General features: G+C 35.6%; 1 protein-coding gene across 1 annotated transcript in view; it reads right to left on the bottom strand.

The window, feature by feature from the left end:
- The window catches only part of LOC128012160 (synaptotagmin-6-like), a 40,343-nt gene that overhangs the window by 4,438 nt on the left and 17,868 nt on the right, over positions 1 to 18,037 (bottom strand). Inside the window, exons 2-5 of the mRNA XM_052595214.1 lie at positions 10,205 to 10,589; positions 7,179 to 7,734; positions 3,351 to 3,471; positions 1,331 to 1,502 (exon numbers count right to left, since the gene is read on the bottom strand). Of these exons, the coding sequence (XP_052451174.1) occupies positions 1,331 to 1,502; positions 3,351 to 3,471; positions 7,179 to 7,734; positions 10,205 to 10,589 (1,234 nt within the window). The remainder of the gene's footprint in view (positions 1 to 1,330; positions 1,503 to 3,350; positions 3,472 to 7,178; positions 7,735 to 10,204; positions 10,590 to 18,037) is intronic.

Below are 18,037 nucleotides of genomic sequence, written 5' to 3' on the forward strand. Positions count from 1 at the left end.
ACTTGCTCACCAGTGGATCCTCTGCAGTGAATGGGTGCCATCAGAATAAAAGTTCACAAGTAATTCACTAACTGTGTGTTTGCAATGAAGACATTTATCCATAACATTACTTTCTCCAGTGCAAATGTTTTCCTGAATGAGAAGAGAAATATGAACAAAAATCAAGTAGTGTTTAAATTGTGGATTATGAAGTCATATTTTGACCAGAAGCAATGGTTTAATGATGGATTTGTTTCTTAAAAACACCGTTTTTTAATTGATGGTCTGGAGTGGACTGAAAGGATTGATGGATTACTTATTAATTATTATCATGTTTTTTCTTTTTCCAGCTATTTGGACTCTTATTCTAACGATACTCATTCACTGCAGATGATCCTTTGGTGAAAAGGGATGTAATGCTGATCTTCTCCAAATCTGTTTCAATTTAGAAACACACTCATCTACATCTTGGATGGCCTGAAGGTGAGTACATTTTCAGCAAATTTTTCTTTTTGGACGACCTATTGCTTTAAGTGATCAAAAATAAACATCCACACTGACAATGAATAATATACCAAAGTTTGCATGACCTAAAAGCCTTTTGTTAAAAGACAACGATATGAGTTTGTATGCCAGTGCAACTAACCTCTTGCAAAATGGTATCTGTGTAAAATATGTGCATATTCAGAGAGAGTAGATGATATGCCACAGGATAAAGAAATCAGCATACATTTACCTCAGCGGTGCTGAACTTTACGTGAGTCCTTTTGTGAACCCACAGAAGAGAATTGTGAAATAGCAGTTTCTGACATTTAATAAAGTGTGTGCTCCTTTCTCAGAAACTCTCAGTACCACAAACCAACTGTTTGAGACTTGAGAATGTTTGGTAAAATATATGTACCTGGTTCTTTGCCCAGTCACCCGCCTGTAGAGAGGTGAGTGCTAAATGCTCTGACACCTGACCTTTTCCTCTTCCGACTAAAGCACATGAACCATGAGATCATTCTGATGTCTGGTGTTCCTGTTATTCTGATGTTTCTTGTACAGGTTGTTATTTGCAATGTAGCTCAGCTTAACTGGCATGACAACTGAACTGATGAATACTATTGGCAAAGCATTTTTAGGTTAAGTATGTATACAATGTTTTAGAGAAGATGAAAACAAAAGAGAAAAATACATCCATCTCGAATAAATCAGCTTCCTTCTAGAAGCCTGAATTGCAATTTTGTCATGCTTTTCTCAAGGCATTTCAAACTGCTCAGATGTTTTTTTATTAAGAATTATTTATTATTAAATATTATTCGAATTATTTTCAATATAAAACTTAAAAATAGCTGTTTGTGTTACGTACAGGTCATAGTCCATGACTGAGATCTGCAAGCTGACTTGGTCCATGCTCTCTGGAGGGATGTCAAAGATAATGGCCTCATTATAAGTGGGATTCAGGGTGTTTTTCTTTGTTGTGGTCTTCTTCTTTTTCAGGCGTCTTCCATCACAAATGAGGGATACTTTCACATAGGGATCTGCTCAGAGAGAACACCATTATCAGTTCAGCTCAAATAACTTTTATTAATTTCACATTTGCAGCTTGATCTTTTATAAATGATCTTTAAACATATTGTAGTATGCACCAGTTTCAATTAATGAATCCTCTAATAATAGCTTGAAGTTGATGAGAGTATTAGATGAGAAGATTAGAAATAAATGCCGGATATCTTCATTGAGCCATCTTAATATTCAGTGTGAATGGAAGGCCATTGAGATTTAGGGCTTTAATGGAATGGCTTGAGTGCTGTTTCTGGCATCAGAGCTGCATACTGATTTCCATCTCTCTCCATCATTGCACAGTTTGTTTGATCTATTATGCTTGTACATTAGTAAGCCATAAACTACTTCCAGCTAGGGAAGAACAAATCAGATGAGAAGTACTTGTTCTGACATCAGATTTGCTTGGGGCACTTCCTAATAGATATTATCCAGTTCACGTGAATTCAATTTTACTTCAAATGAAAAATGTTTACTCTTCAGCAGATAAAAGTAAAAATGTCTGGTTTGAGACACTGTGTCATTATAAGGGAAAAACCAAGATAGTGTGAGTAATTCATGTTACTGGAGCTTAAAATCGTTCTCTGCATCATATTCTAAATGGTTCTTTAGACTTTTGGGTTTAATTCGCTTAGTGATGCTGCAGATTTGCCTTTGGGAAATTTTGTTTATGACAGAACAAAAGACTATTTGGAACATGAAACAGTGATTAGAACATGCGGGAAACGTGCATTAACAATATATGGGAAAACAAAAGAGGTTTCCAGAAACCATAAAACCAAATGGAGCAATTATCGGGAGAGTCGTGCCACTTTTTACTTCTGTTGTCCTCTTGGCAAGGAAAAACGAATACAATAATTATAGTTCAAGATGTATCAACAGGTTTGAATCATTGAGGAATGCATGAATGATTTATATTTTTAAATGAAAACTATTATGGCCCTTTTTATAATGTGTCTGTGAAGTTTCAGATCATTTATTATATCTGTCACATGCCATGTGGATAATAAATGAAGTTCTCTTTCATATCTTATTGTGCTTAAACTGTCAATTATACACAAGTTAAAAGTTTAAAAACGCACAAGTTACAAAAACTGTGGAAAAACAAATATTTAGATCTGTGTGGCAGCAACGTAATATACAGTAAATAATTCAATAAATCCACTGCTCTCTTGTCTCCTCTGAGGCTGGGAATCTAAACAGAGCTCTGTGCTCATCAGATGAGCCAAAGATAGAACAGTTTGCATGCTTTTATCAAACTTTCGCCATTTGCAAAAACACAACGGTGGCGCCGTGGGTGGAAACTTGCAGATTACGGGGCTGTATGTAATATCACAATAATATTCCCTTTCTACATCACTGGGGGAGAAAAATCTGTGAAGCTCATCTACTCATGTTTTCTCAGCTCATGTTTTCTGGGTTGATGATGCACAGAGGACCCGTTTATAGCACTTAAATATGGAAAAAGATAGATTTTCATGATATGTCACATTTAAATCAAAATATGAGCATAAAAAAAACACACACACACAAGATCACCAACATGTATGATATACTGTATATTTATAAACATGAAGAAATTGGCTTTGACATAAATGTGCTATGTACAAAGTTAACAATAAATCAATAAATTAACAAACAAATACTTTTATTATAAAAAATGCATCCCACTTTTCTTGTGTGTATATGATGTATGGTCACATGACTAAAAGGATATTTGCTATATTAAAAGAGTGCTTATGACACATTTCCCCCCATTTTCCCATGCATTTAATTTCATGTCTGTATTTTGATGGTCAAAGGCAGTAAAGCTGTTGAAATACTACCTGAATATCCTGTAATGTCCATTGCCTTTAGGTTCCTGCATTTGATGACAGTGAGTGTTAATCTGCCTGCTGTAGGTAGATAGCAGAGTGAGAACATGATCTCCCCAAGGTCCACGCTTTCCTATCACAGAGACACACACAAATCAATGTAGCATGATGTATTGGCACATTTTGTTATAAAGGTCACCTTTTCAATTCCTTAGCACCAGATAATATTTATAAAACAGTAATTGTGCAATAATGTACCAGAAACAGACACTGTTCCCCCAGCATCTCTCACGGTCAAGATTACAGTTCAGGAACCCTTTCACATAAAGAGTCATGATTATGAGATAAAAGTGGTACAGAAAAATTCGAAAATCTGAGATAAGGTCAAAATTCTGACCAAAAGTCAAAACTGACATCAATTGAAATTTATATTAAAAAGTCATTATGACAAAAAGTGAATTTCTTTTTATGCCATAATTAGGATTTTATCTCATAAATTAGTCTTTTTATCTCATAATTATGACTTAGTATCTCATAATTTAGACTTATTACCTCATAATTACCATGTTTCATGTCCTAATTACCTAATTTATCAAACCATGGTCTTTTATGTCATGGAAATGGACTTCTATAATAACTTACCAATGTTATGGCTACCCGTCATCATTGTTGTTTTGTTCATAAACAAATCTTTTAGATGAAAAAATCATTGCAGCATTGATAGTGTACCATTTATTATTTGTTTTGTATCTGCACAATGCCTGAATATAGAAAGATACTATATGAATAGAATATCTGTTACTTTGATGTAGTTTAGTTTGCCAAAAGCTAGTTAGCGCTGCGAGAAGTTATTTATTGGTGTTTGAGGATGTGGTTTGGCATTTTGACTATGAAGGTTGGGTTTAATAAGCCCGAGGTCTAAAGGAGTCCTGTTAGTCCGATACAGCCACGGCGACCAATTAGTTGTTGCGATTCTCCAAGCCATGCTGCTCTGCTGGACACCACTCAAACATACCGTTAATTAAACGTCAACACTCCTAAACACACCAGGCTTTCCACCAGGGCACAAGGTCCATCATTTTCCTTACAGCTGATCCGAGCAGGTTTCTTTTAGATCTATCTAGATAAACAAATCCATGCAACAAAACATTTTAAGAGCTGAAACGCAAGGCATTGAAACAGTGGTATTTTTAGACTTCAAGACCACCCACTTTTCTGAAAGTTAAGCATGTGCAATGCAAAGACGAAGTATGCTATCTGACGCTGCTGGAGTTAGTGTGTTAGCATCATCCTCTCAGCGGTATTAAGTCTGGTGTAAATATTAATCACTTTAAATGAGCTCAGTAAGCCACTCTCTGACGGACATATCCCATGACTCCCCTACTTGTGGCTTAATGTCTCTCTAGCCCTCTAAGGTGATTATTTGCAGGTTGTGCTTCAGCATCATATAGGGACTTTTTAAAGAAGATTGATGGACGGGTAAATGCAAGCTTAGAGAAAAAAAAAATATGTTTCAGAAAAATATTTGTAAAGCAAGAAATTTTAAGCAAATAAATTATTGGATATTACCATCAAAAAAAATAAATGCATGATTTCCAAAAAAGTAATGATTTGAGACCATGGTGAATATTACTAATTTTACTATTGCTCTCTCCAGAATCAAATTCCTTCAGGCTTCACTCTACTTCAGTCCTTGAGCTCATTAAGTGACTTAATGATTTATTAAATGTCCTTCTGTCACATGTCCACCTGGCAATATCTTTTGGACACTGTCTTTTGCCATCAACAGTTCACCCCAAAATGTATATTCTGTCACCATACACAATTTTATTTCAAACTTGTGATATGCTTTCTTTTGTGAAATACAAAAGTGGAAGTATAGCTGTATTTTTTGCTCTTTTCCTTCTAATGAAATTGATTAGTTAACAATTAACTTAATGGCACGTCAAGATGTTTCACACCATGTTTGACGTCAGTATTTCAAATTCCATTGATTTTGGTGTGTCTTGAAATCAATCACGATGCCAAATTTGAACAAAACCAACAAAATGCATAATTCAATATCAATTATAAATGTGCTTTTTATAATTTTTTGAACTTGAGAGCACTTAACTTGAATTTTATTTGAATGTTGTATTTGAATAACAATACAAATTTAACAACTTAAATTTAGTCTTTTTTACACAAAGCTTTGGTATTGCTTCAGACGACATGAATACTGCACACGAGTCATATGGATCACTTTTATGATGATTTTATGGCTCTTTATGAGAGTCCCTTGTTTCTAACTTGTGTTGTATGAAAAATAGCAGCGTTAACATCCTACTTAACATCTCCTTTTGTGTTAAAAAAAGAATATAATGCAGGTATGAAATGACTTCCTAGTGAGTAAACGATGAACTTATTGTCGTTTCTGAGTGAACTACCCCTTTTGATAGCTTTAGAAAAAAGTTTGCTTTGAGTTCCAGATTCAAATCTCCTATCAAGTGCAATAGAATGTGTGTTTTTGTTCAAGGGGCAGCCATGAAAGCAATAACCACAGGTTTATTGAATCGCTCCTCTGAGAATAGCTGTAAATCTAGAAAACCGAGAGAAATGAGACTCATCGAGGAGCAATTGAAGTTCATCAAGCTTCCCATTATGGAGTGATCAGCTAACCTCAGATGACCTCAGGACATATTTTGGAGGTTAACTTAAGTGTTTAATATTGTGCTGTGATTGGCAGCACCTCTTATTAGTGGCCATTACGAATATTAGGCAATTCTTTTTGTCCACACAATCAGCTTGTGTCAGTCATCTTCATTTGTCAATTACTACCTTATCTGTGTGTTAATGAGGGGAGGGTACAACTCTCATTCATTTGTCTTAGCATCAGCAGGTGTACAGCACACAACTTGTTGAATATTGGACTGCATTTTACCAGACCATGTCAATAATGCAACAGGCTAATTCACACACCTTAGCTGGCATCTAATAGCTTTGTTATTTAGAGGCAATGGATTTTTTAATCTACCCAAACTGTCTGAGCAGTGCAATATCAAGAGTACTTGCTGAGGTTTCAGGATCATTTCTTCTCTAGCCAAACAAAAGGGGAACTATTTGTGCAGAATGCTGCAAATGAACAAAATTTATCAGGCTTGATAGACCAGGTTTAGATTATATTGTCATACAGTGGGTTTCAAGAGTTAAAGACCATATAGAATTTTTTTTTTAATTAGTTTCCTATGCTCACCAAGCAGAACAATAATAATAATAATACATAAATAAATAAATGCTCTGCTTAATATTTTGTGTAAACAGTGATTTTTGTTTTGTTTTGTTTGTTTGTTTCAGCATTCATAGATAATTAGAAATTATCTAAAGTTGTAAAAAATAAAATAAAATAAAAATAATAAATAAAAGGTATACATTAAACGTAAACTTTAATAAATCTAATTTTAACCTGGATCTGAACATTTGAAAATGTAATCAATAGTAAATAAATAAACGGAAATTGTTAAATTGTTAATGTGAACTTCTTTGTACATCTGGTCAGATGTTTTCAAACCAAATACGAAAACATTATGAAATTTGAATCTACAATTTACAATTCAACTTTAAATTGTTATGCTCCCAATTTAATTAATACTGAAATATTAGTATTAAAAACTAGTGGTCTTGTACTTTTGCACCCCACTGTATATTGATTTGCATATCTGATATGTATGTGATCAATACATATCTGTGCATGCTTTCTGTGCATCTCTCCTCCATAAAAAAATCGACTTAAAAACCTGCAGAATTTGTACTCATGATTTGGCAAAACACATCAAGAGATAGAGAGCAGCAGGGTTCTCTTACAGAGGTAGCATACTGAATGTCTCTCCAGATGGAGGTCTCCCTTGAGAGATCAGACACTTCAAACAGATTGTCCAGTATGACTTCTCCGATCATATCGTGCCGTGAGAACCTGTCAAAGTCGAAAACACTGAGATGGAGCTTCCTGATGGGAAGCTCATCGTAGGGTACCGGGAACTGGAAGGACTCGTCAAACGTGGGGTTGAGTGTTTTACGATGGACTCGTGTCTGGAACTTCTTCCGATCCGGCAGCAGGTAGATCTTGACATATGGGTCAGAGCTGCCACAAAGGTCCTTGGCTGGGAGATCAAATGCCTTGAGTATCTTGACAAGTAACATCTCATTCTCATAGTCATAGCGGAGGGAAAAGTTGATCTTGCCGCAGTTTTTGCCACCTTTGCTATTGCCGGATTCGTCGTTGTCTGTGGTCATTTGCTTGTAGAGTTCAGGCTTGATACGGCCAATGCTGGTTGGCTGCTCATCCACATCATAGTCATCTCCCAGGTCCAGACTCCCTACCTGCATTTGACGAGGAAGGTGACGTTTGAAGGAACTATGCCTGGAAAAATGAGATAAAGAAGAGAAAGAGTAGCATGAGGGATTTGATGAGTGTTCAGAAAAAGTTGGATTAAAAACTTAACGATTGACCAAGGCTATTGGCGAAGCGTATATACGTTTCGGGAAGGCTTAGCCATCCCCTGGCCATGGATAGATGTATATATGTTTATATATACACAGTATATATATACATTTGTTATAATTTGTTATAATTTCTTCTGGCTTCAGTACAATTAAAAAATAAAACATATATTTATGCATAAAAATATACAGAGCTGCCTTTATATTTGAAGAAGAAGGTCCTTCACATCTGACGGTCTTTGGTTTGATAACCCCTGTCCAATAAAATACATGGTACATGGCCAATATTGTTTGGCTACCCATTCAAATAAACCAGTTTGGCTCTTTAATTCTAGTGAAGACAAACCTTAATGCTAGGACAAAAGAAAGCATTTCTTTCAATTGTTATGGAACAGTTGTTCTCAAAGGGAATATTAAAATGAGTTGTGGTTTAGTTAATTCAACTGCATATTATTTAATATGAATAAAACCACTGCTGTGCCAATGCTCTTTATAGCCAAAAGCAGTGGAAAAGTCTTCAAGAGCAGCCAAATACTGAAGCTCAATTAAATATTACTCCTTAATGGGCAAATCGTACATGACAAATATTTAATTTCAAGTGGACAAGTACAGTGCTGTAATTAAGTGTGTCCTGGAACTACCCCAAATGAATTAAGACTGCATGAGCAGAACTTGTCTTGGTTCCATGGATTATGGAACAGCTAAACACTGAAAACTTGTCCTGAAGTGACGCTAAAATATATTATTGAAGGCATAAACAAAGCATTCTCAGATGAAAGACTCCTCTCTCCTCTAAATATTTATGCATCATCAGCTATAGTCTGTTCAAAGATAATTTTTTACACTTCTCTTGCCAGTGTCAGTGTTCATCTGCTCTGTAATGTCTTTGGGAGATTCTGTTATGGGGTATATGTGATTGAGGATGTCTTTTGAGTCCTGCTGAGAAAGGTCTGACAGTGTGATTCATAGTATGCATTTCCTTCAGGTATATACAAAGCTGCGTATTTTAATGAAATGTGTAAAAGTGTATGCAGCACTGGGTGTGTAAATGACTGCAGGCATAGACTGAAAATGTATAAAAGATGTTGAAAAGGGAAGGATTGCATGCAGTTGAATTATATTGTGACGATTAAGAGATGAGTGGAAAAATATGGGAAATAAATGAAAGCATCCACACTGAAAGTCATGAAAGGGGTAAAATGGCCCCTACCTTGGGCAAAAAGTTTCATTTTTAAATGTATTTAATTTAAATAAAATAACACTTAGTACACATTATTACTCAGATTATTTGACTGTACTGACTCTATTGGATGAGAACAAAACTTAATGATAAGATAATGACACTTCTTCTATAGAGCTGCTTTATAGCTGAATCGAATTTGTTTCATAAATGAATTTTGAAACTTTGACACTGTTACTGAACTGAATTATACCATCATTAAACTGACTTGAGCTGAGTAATGACACGATTGCCTCCTGCAGAGCTGCTTATAGCTGAATTGTACTTGTTTTATAATTGATGAACTTTTCAAAGTTATCAAACTGAACGGAATGAACTCTGAACTTATTCAGAACTAAACACCAATGTCTTTATAGAGCTGCTTTTCAGCAGAATTACATTTTCTCATATTTATCTTCCTGTTTAAACAGCTACATAAATCATGTGTCCTAAAATATATCTGATATCATAAAAAAGGTTTTAATCATGTAAAATATGAAATAATTTGATTAAAAATGTAATAAAATCCTATAAAAAATATCATTATTAATCATTATTAAAATTCTCAGAGGGCCATCTAACCCAAAAATCATTTCAAAATAATATACATAAAATATAATCGCACAAACAGTATATATATATATATATATATATATATATATATATATATATATATATATATATATATATATATATATATATATATATATATATATATATAAAGAGTTCTTTAAAGAGAGATGTAAAGCATCTAAATGCCGTTTGAAATTTTCTCCTGAAATTAGCCGTTTTATCAGGCTCCTATGTGTAGGTTTAGTAATTTCCAGTTAATGCCAATAAATAGTTTATTTTCATTGCCATCAGGCTGGTAGATCTAAACATACAATATATCAAAATAAAGAACAGAGCCTCTGACGGATAAGCATTATGTCATAAACAAACAGAATCAGAATGATTTCTAAAGCATCATGTGACACTGAAAACTTATAATGCTGAAAATTCAGCTCTGCCATATTCCATTTAAAAATATTTAACAGTTTAATATATATATAAAATTGTAATAACATTTTATAATATACATATTTTTGAATATTACATTCAAGAACATTACAATTCTTACTGTCCCCAAACGTTTGAACAGTAGTGTACGTGTGTAATTTGGCACAGTTACCTGGTGGATGACGCCGGCTCTGTGGTCTGTCTTTGCATGCGCTGCGTACGGCGCAGGAAGTGCTCCCTCATGGAGAGCTGCACCTCAGCAGGGATGTCGGGAGAGGTCTGACTTATTTTAACAGCTGCCTCCAGGAAGCCCATTGATGCCAAAGGATACTTTTCCTTCTCTGTCGCCATATTGACCTCAGACGGCTGAGGACTGGGCAGAAGAGATGGTAAATGAACCGAGGGGCAGTCGTCAGGTGCGAGGGCCGCAGAACTCGACGAGAGGGCTTTGTTCCTCCAAGGGACCCAGCACAGCTTCCAGGAGACGAATGCAGCGAGCAACAGCAGCGCCAAGCCACACGCTATTATCACACCGATGGGGAGACCAACAGCGATGTCTACAGCCGGGCGGAAGCAATGGGCCACACACAATATGGACAAACAGATGGTCAAAACAGTGAGACAGACAAGAAAAGTGCATTAGAAGGGTCAAATGAGCAATGACTGTTATCTATGGAACTGTATCTTCAGCAAATCAAACACTGAATTTGATACCAAGCACACACTCACAATCACACAGTGCAGAAATGATGAAATGTAATTAAAGTTATCACAGAAACGGCCCTATAATCTATTCCCAAGGGAACAATACTATCGGAAGATGCCACAGCAATATCAAGCACTCTCACCGCCAAGCTTTCCACCCATCAATGGCTCTTCTGCATGTAGGCGGAAAGCAAGCTCTAACTCATTTCTTCACGATTACGGACAATTGTCTTGCAATAGAACAAATGGACTGGAGAAGCTGCAAAACTGCTGACAAGCACCATGTAAACATGCATTTAAAAGAAAAGGGAGATCTGTCATTTTGTGTGGGAGCTCTATAGGAATACAGGTTCTATAGGTTTTATAGCAATAATATTGATGCGGCTGAATTTATTTTTATTTTCCCGACTGAGGTGTGTTTGCACGGTAAGGAATACTGATTGCGGTGTTCTTTATCCCAACACGCTCCGCCCACTGCTTCGACCGGTTTGATTTATTTGAAATAATGCATGCTAGGATCTCCCTGGGCTTCCTGAGGAGTGTACATTGTGTCCTTGCTCAAATGGAACATAAATCTCTACTGACAGTTCAAAGGGCCCGGGGCCACGTCTAATTTAGAGTCTTTTAGAACTTTTGTTCTTTATTTAGTTTGTGACTTCTGTAAGCACACAATACAAAGTAAAGAAGACTTGAGGTCAGAATGCAGAACTGGAGAAATGAATCAAAGCTTTGGTAGACATTTAAATATAAAATATATATTTTATAATAAACACTGGGAAAAAAGAAGCCATATATATCTGCACCAAAGCTACATTTATTTGATAAAAATGCATTAAAAACAGTAATGTAGAGAAATATTATTGCAATAATTTATATTACAAATATCATAAACAATTTTCCTCATACATCCTGCATTAAGAATATTTAGATATTTGCTAGAAAACAAGACAAATATACTGGTTTCATGATTTTTGATGTATTTATTTTGCAGTGCATCATACTGTACATGCTGAGCTTCTCTAACGTTTCTAATAGTTTTGATGTTACAAGCCGTATTTTTGCTGAAGTTCCTCGTTTCATGTGAATAAGCTGTCAAGGGTTTTCTGTAAATTCTGTAAACTGCTTTCTGTAAAATGCCCATTTGAAGGGCTCGGGGTTTAACCCGAGTGGATATGAAATTTCTAGGTCCAGGGATTTATGTGTTCAGAGGATTTCCACATTCAAGCGCTGCCATGTAGCCTCTGTTTTGTCATCCGAAATGATCCAGACTCTGAAATGTAGCTCCCACGGGTTTGCCGCTGTTGTCTTTTGATTTCTTATAAGTTTGGCTAGCCTGCGCAGCTGGACAGCGGTGATAATGTCAAGCTGATGAGGCAGTTTCGTGGTGTTGGGTAAATAATAATTTTAATCATGAATAAAATTGGTGATAATAATGTATAAGAATGTCAATTTAATCCTTTTCACATCCAAATCAAATGAAATAACAAGGCTATTACCCAGTGTGAGCATTTATGGTATGCTGTACATTAAGGATAAATTGGCTGTTAATCAGCATGACGACAGCAGTACAGAAAACATGCGGCAGTAAAGCAATGTAAGCACTGGGGTTTTCTTCCATTCATTAAGATATGGATAATGAATTCAAACAGTGTGACACTGTGACTCCCCATGGACCTGGTTGCAAACCAGCTTGATATTCTTCACAATGCTGGTTATAATACTCAGATGAAGAGCCATGCATATAATGGTTCATAAATGTAATCAGTCAGTCAAAGTATATTTTTCCCAGGGCTTACCAGGACAGAGGTCATAAGTTTGAGGTGGTTAAAACGATCAATTGGAAGAAAGCCTCACTTGTTTTATGGACTAACATCAATAGACAAACTAAGGTAAATGGCATCTAACATTATTTGTTTTTTTGTATGTTCACTATATGCAATGTAATGAAATACACAAATTAATAATTGATAAATAATGTATTGGGTTGTCATACCACACTTTTACTAAATGGAAAAAAAAAATACACACACACTTAATATAATAATAATATAATATAATATAGTTTTTACACTATAATATATACATGTTATTGTAGGGAGTCATACCATAAGGAATTTTACCATCTATTTAAAATGAAAGTTATTTAAAAACACTTTAAATATGTATACATATTCCAAAATAACATCAATTATTAATTTAAAAATATCGTAAAATTGCCACATGACATTTTACAATCTGAATTCAGGTTAAATTATCTGAAAATTGTTATCATTTCGTGTTCCATTATTATTAAACATATTCATGCTGTGTGTGTGTGTGTGTGTGTGTGTGTTTGTAAGCTATATTAAGGTATACTATCAATTGATTGATGGATAGACAGACGTACGTCTATATATATATATATATATGTGTGTGTGTGTGTGTCTAATGTAGTTTTAGTTTTTTTTTTTTTTTACACAAGAAAGCACAGGTCAGTGGATTGGATATTTTTTTACACAACAAAGCACAGGTCAGTGGATTGGATATTTTTTTACACAAGAAAGCACAGGTCAGTGGATTGGATATTTTTTTTACACAAGAAAGCACAGGTCAGTGGATTGGATAGCAGCTACAGCTTCCAATTAGATATGCAGCCATGCTTTTATTTATTCTCCATATAGCTATCATCCTGAAAAAACTACCTCTGATGCATAAAGAATCCAGCATTTATATTTGTGGAACCTGTATCCCATCTCATAAGCCTCTTTTGGCACTCAACAAAATTTTCCAGCCCAGAACTGCAGGAGCAGAGAGGAGAACATGCTGTCCTATGAGATAGCACATGAAAGGAGACGGCTGTTAATTTCCCCCCTCCTCCACAGGCCCAGGGTTCACCAGGGTTGAGCCATGTCTGGAGCACATGAGTAATATCAGGAGGCCCACAAATTCAATTAAGATTTGTTTTGAAACCAAGTCAGAGCACAAACTGGGGCCCGAGGGTTTTCCCTTCAAATGTCTTCCAATGTAACCTGGTTTCCATAGAAACCCAGCTATAAGACGTGATGCGTGCCCTGTCAGCTCTCATCATCGAGTCTCAAGCAAAAACAAAAAGCTTTGTTGTGTGCTCAAAGGACAGCATGAAATGAAGAATTAATGTGTAAGGACATAAAACACCAGGCGACAAACAACAACATTAAGGGGTAATCTAAACCTTGAAATACAGCCAATTAAATCATGGTCCTTCTGTTAATTACAGGGTAAAACTGGAACAAAATGGAAAACTGTACCCACACACAAAGGGCAATCAGGAAGACAGGGGGATACTGTGTGTTAACCCAACTCAGCGGCCCTCAATTACCCAGTCTCTCTTCCTCCCACGCATCTCTGACAGCTGATATTTTCAGGACAATGGAAGCACACTGATAGGAACAGGCATCACAATCAGTGGCTACCATTAGCGAGAGCATATCATGCCTTTGAACTAGATCTGCATTCCCATGTGAACACATTTATATTTAATATCGATGCTGGAATTGGTGGAAGAATGCACTGCAAAGTGTAAATCCGTCTCCTATGGGTCTATTGCCAGAGGATGTATGCAAATATAACCACAGAAGGTCTAAAGCCTCCGAGTCCACTGAAGCCTTGCTACGTTTTTTCAAGATCGATTACATCGGCTTGAATAAATCAATGTGACAGCTCAGTAGAGAGTGCTCTGTGATTTTCAGTAACAGTGCCATATATATACATACAACATTGTTCAAAAAGAGTACTTTTTTATTGCTACTTTAAAATAATCACTATTTATCAGCAAGGATCAATTTATAACGTAAGCTGTATAAAAAATAATAATGAATATAATAATAATAATAATAATAATAATAATAATAATAATAATAATAATAATAATAATACAACATTTTATGTTACCATAATATATATTTAAAATAAATGCTGTTTTAAAAGATTTCCTTTTAATTAAAGAATCCTGAAAAACATGTAAGTTTTTAAACCATGTAACATGTAAGTTTTCTACACTGACAACAATGTTAGAAATCAGCAAAATAAAATGATTTCTGAAGGATCATGTGACACTGAAGACTGGAGTAATTGTGGCATTAAAAAAAAAATCAGATTTGCCGATATTCTTCAAAGTTACAATTTTTACTGTGTTTTTTAAATGTATCCTTATTGAGGGTAAGATACTGATCCCAAACTTTTGAATGGTTGAGTATTTTTTTATTATTAATGTAAATGTAACCAGCCAATTATGAAACACTAATTTCTAAATATTTATCATATATTATTTATTGAACTATTTCAATAAACAAAATAATTTAATATTTTAATTTTATAATAATATATGAAACTAATGGAAATCTGATCAAGCATTTATAATGTTGTGAAGGGAGACAACACAGGACAAGTGTTTTTACTAGGAAGACTTAAGTGAATAGGACAAGTGTAAAAATCAAGGTGCAGCCTTGAGGACATTCTTCAGTTGGTTGCTTCACAGCATAAATCACAGCACATGATGCTGCATGACATCCCAGGCTTTCTGGGGGAGCTTTTCTCCTTGCTTCTTCACAGAGCATAATATCGGCTCTGCAAGTAAATCTCCATGCCACATCCGGGCCATTTTTAGATTGCTCTATTTCATAGCTCCTTCTCCACTGCAATCTCAAATCCCCTAATTCCCTGGATCTCCAAACGGCGGAGCGCCACTGCAAACAAAGCCGGGGTTCTCAAACTGAAGGACTGCTGGGAGCAATGCAGAATTCATACGCTAAGACTTTGGGAGGTAAACAGCCTCTCGTAGAGCTTCAGGCACACATTCATAAATTCATTGTTACACCGGCTAATGCATCTGGACCATGTTCTTAGCAATAACACACATTCCCAGAGCTTGACAGACTGCAAGAAGTCTTGGAGAAGAGATTTTTTCCATGTAAGTGAAAGTGATCTGAGGAATATCCTGCTCATATGAGACTTTAAGCTAAACCCAAGGGTCTAAGAAGAGAACCGCAAGCCTATCATCAAAACATTCGAAAGCTCAAAACTCCACACACACAGTTTCTTAAGGATAATAATAATCAAAAGACAAAGAAAATTCTATATTCACAGAATCATATTCAAATACACCAGACAGACAGGCGGTGATTTTGGAATTTAGCCCTGAATAAAACATCTGGTGAAACTTCAAGGAGATTTATTTCCTTCAAGCACTTTAAATTATAGAAAAATTGAGAAAATAAAAAAAATAGAAGAGGAAGAAAATTTGATTTATAGCCTTTAAATGCATACATTTTTTTTAAGGTACAGTAAATAAATGTTGGTGTGCAGTGAAAAATAACAGTCATATTTAATCACCTTGTATTTATACAGACACCTTGTGCTGTGAACGCAATATCACATAAGAGCAAGTTGTCAGTAAGCAAGTTATCATTGAAATGCTGCTGTTGTGAGCATGCAAGATATACCACTGCTGCACATATAACAAATATGAATAACCCCCAAATGTAACATACATGAATCACCCCGTAGCAGATCTAGACAGGTGGAGCTGGGGAAGGTGGAGGGTTTGAAGTGCACTGCAACTGCCACAGCAAGCACTAGCTAAGTTTCTGAATGATGAACAGCAAGCTCATTGGCTGCTGATACAAAAAGCACCAATCAGCTGCACCATTGATGATATCTTTATGTCAGATTGAGTTAGTCCTACCGGACTGAACCATCTATAATTAAAAAACTCTGGATATGTATAAAGAATTCACATTACTTATAAATTGGAAAAGCACATCACACAACATAGCAGAATAAGTTAACCTTTTAAATAAAGAGCTAGTCAACAATTAAACACGTTATTTAAATGTGACTGTGGCAAGCAGTTTCAGGATTTCATTCCTCCTTCTTCAAGTATTCTTGGATGCCCAAAAAAAGCTGCCCGGGGGCATTGCAAATATAGTCGCAGAGTGAACAGACTGATCTGAAAGGGACTTTCTGACTATTTGACTTCGTATATTTTCTCTGGTAAACCTCCAGACCGCAAGGGAGGCACACAATTGCTTTCTATGCACTGAATCCCTATTGTCAATCTAGCCATAAAAATGTAGATTATGAAAAAGCTTGTTTTCACTTATTCACTGAAAACTTTTGAGTGACATTATTTGGAAACAATTTTAAGAAAAAAAAAGAGAAAGGAATAGTCATGGGCACAGTGGAAAGATGTATGAAGTGAAGCATAATGTTAAGCGCTGCCATAGCCAGTCCCTTGACAACACTAAGTAATCTGCTCACCTCCTACCTGAATGTCTCACAGGATGGTTCCCATGGCTTAGCAACAGACTGCATGCACACACACGCTATTAAATTCCTGAACTCACATCCTTTATTCGCCACAGCTTGATTGTCTGAAGTGTTTATCGATCTGAATCTACCACACAGACCTGTGTGTGAAAGGTGTTACAAATCACATACAGCTGCTATGCACCCTCACATCCACACTGTCCCATTACCAATAACATGCCAGTGCAGATCATTTCAACAGTAGCCAGGTGTTTATATGACAACAAATGATAAACCATTAGTTATTTTGTATCTTAATAAAAGATACTGGATGTTTATCTTACAAAAACGCATGGATTCTCTACAGGGGGCCTTTATTCATACCTTTGTTTTTTTAACACCAAGCTTTTGAAAAGTGTTCTTTACAAGACATCTTATTTGCTGGTCAGGACCAAGATAGGAACCACCAAATTCCAGTGACAGTCTACAAAATGTGTCTCCTTTATGTGTTTCTGTCTCACTAAAAAAGACAATAAAGCTATATTAAACTGGCATATGCTATACTTTATCATACTGAGCACGCTATAACACCAACACTTGCACATCATTACTTCAGTTTGGAAACAATATTATGACAGGTTCAGGCTTTTTTACTTCAGTAGCTAATGTGGTGAGGCTGCGGTATTTATTTAGGTCTTTGCATACATCTACATTTGAAACAACCATTTCAGAAGAGTCAATTAATTCTGATGACTAATTTAAACCCTGGTTGATATGTAAAATAATAATCATCCTTATTTTTAGCGCTTCTATTATAATACACCCACTTGTGCTTTTATATCAACAGAAAACGCACTAATTGGAATAACAGACGAGTGGCGGTAAGAAGGTATAAAACATCAATGAACATTTTTAATGTACTGCATTGATATCCCAACCATATCCAGGACAGACTCATAAGAGAACTGTCGCTGTAATGACTTTAATCCACCAACCACCAACGGTGTGGGTCATGTGAAGTCTTATTAGAAGGAAG

The sequence above is a fragment of the Carassius gibelio genome, chromosome B23 (genome assembly GCF_023724105.1).
Source record: "Carassius gibelio isolate Cgi1373 ecotype wild population from Czech Republic chromosome B23, carGib1.2-hapl.c, whole genome shotgun sequence".
In the NCBI taxonomy this organism is placed as follows: domain Eukaryota; kingdom Metazoa; phylum Chordata; class Actinopteri; order Cypriniformes; family Cyprinidae; genus Carassius; species Carassius gibelio.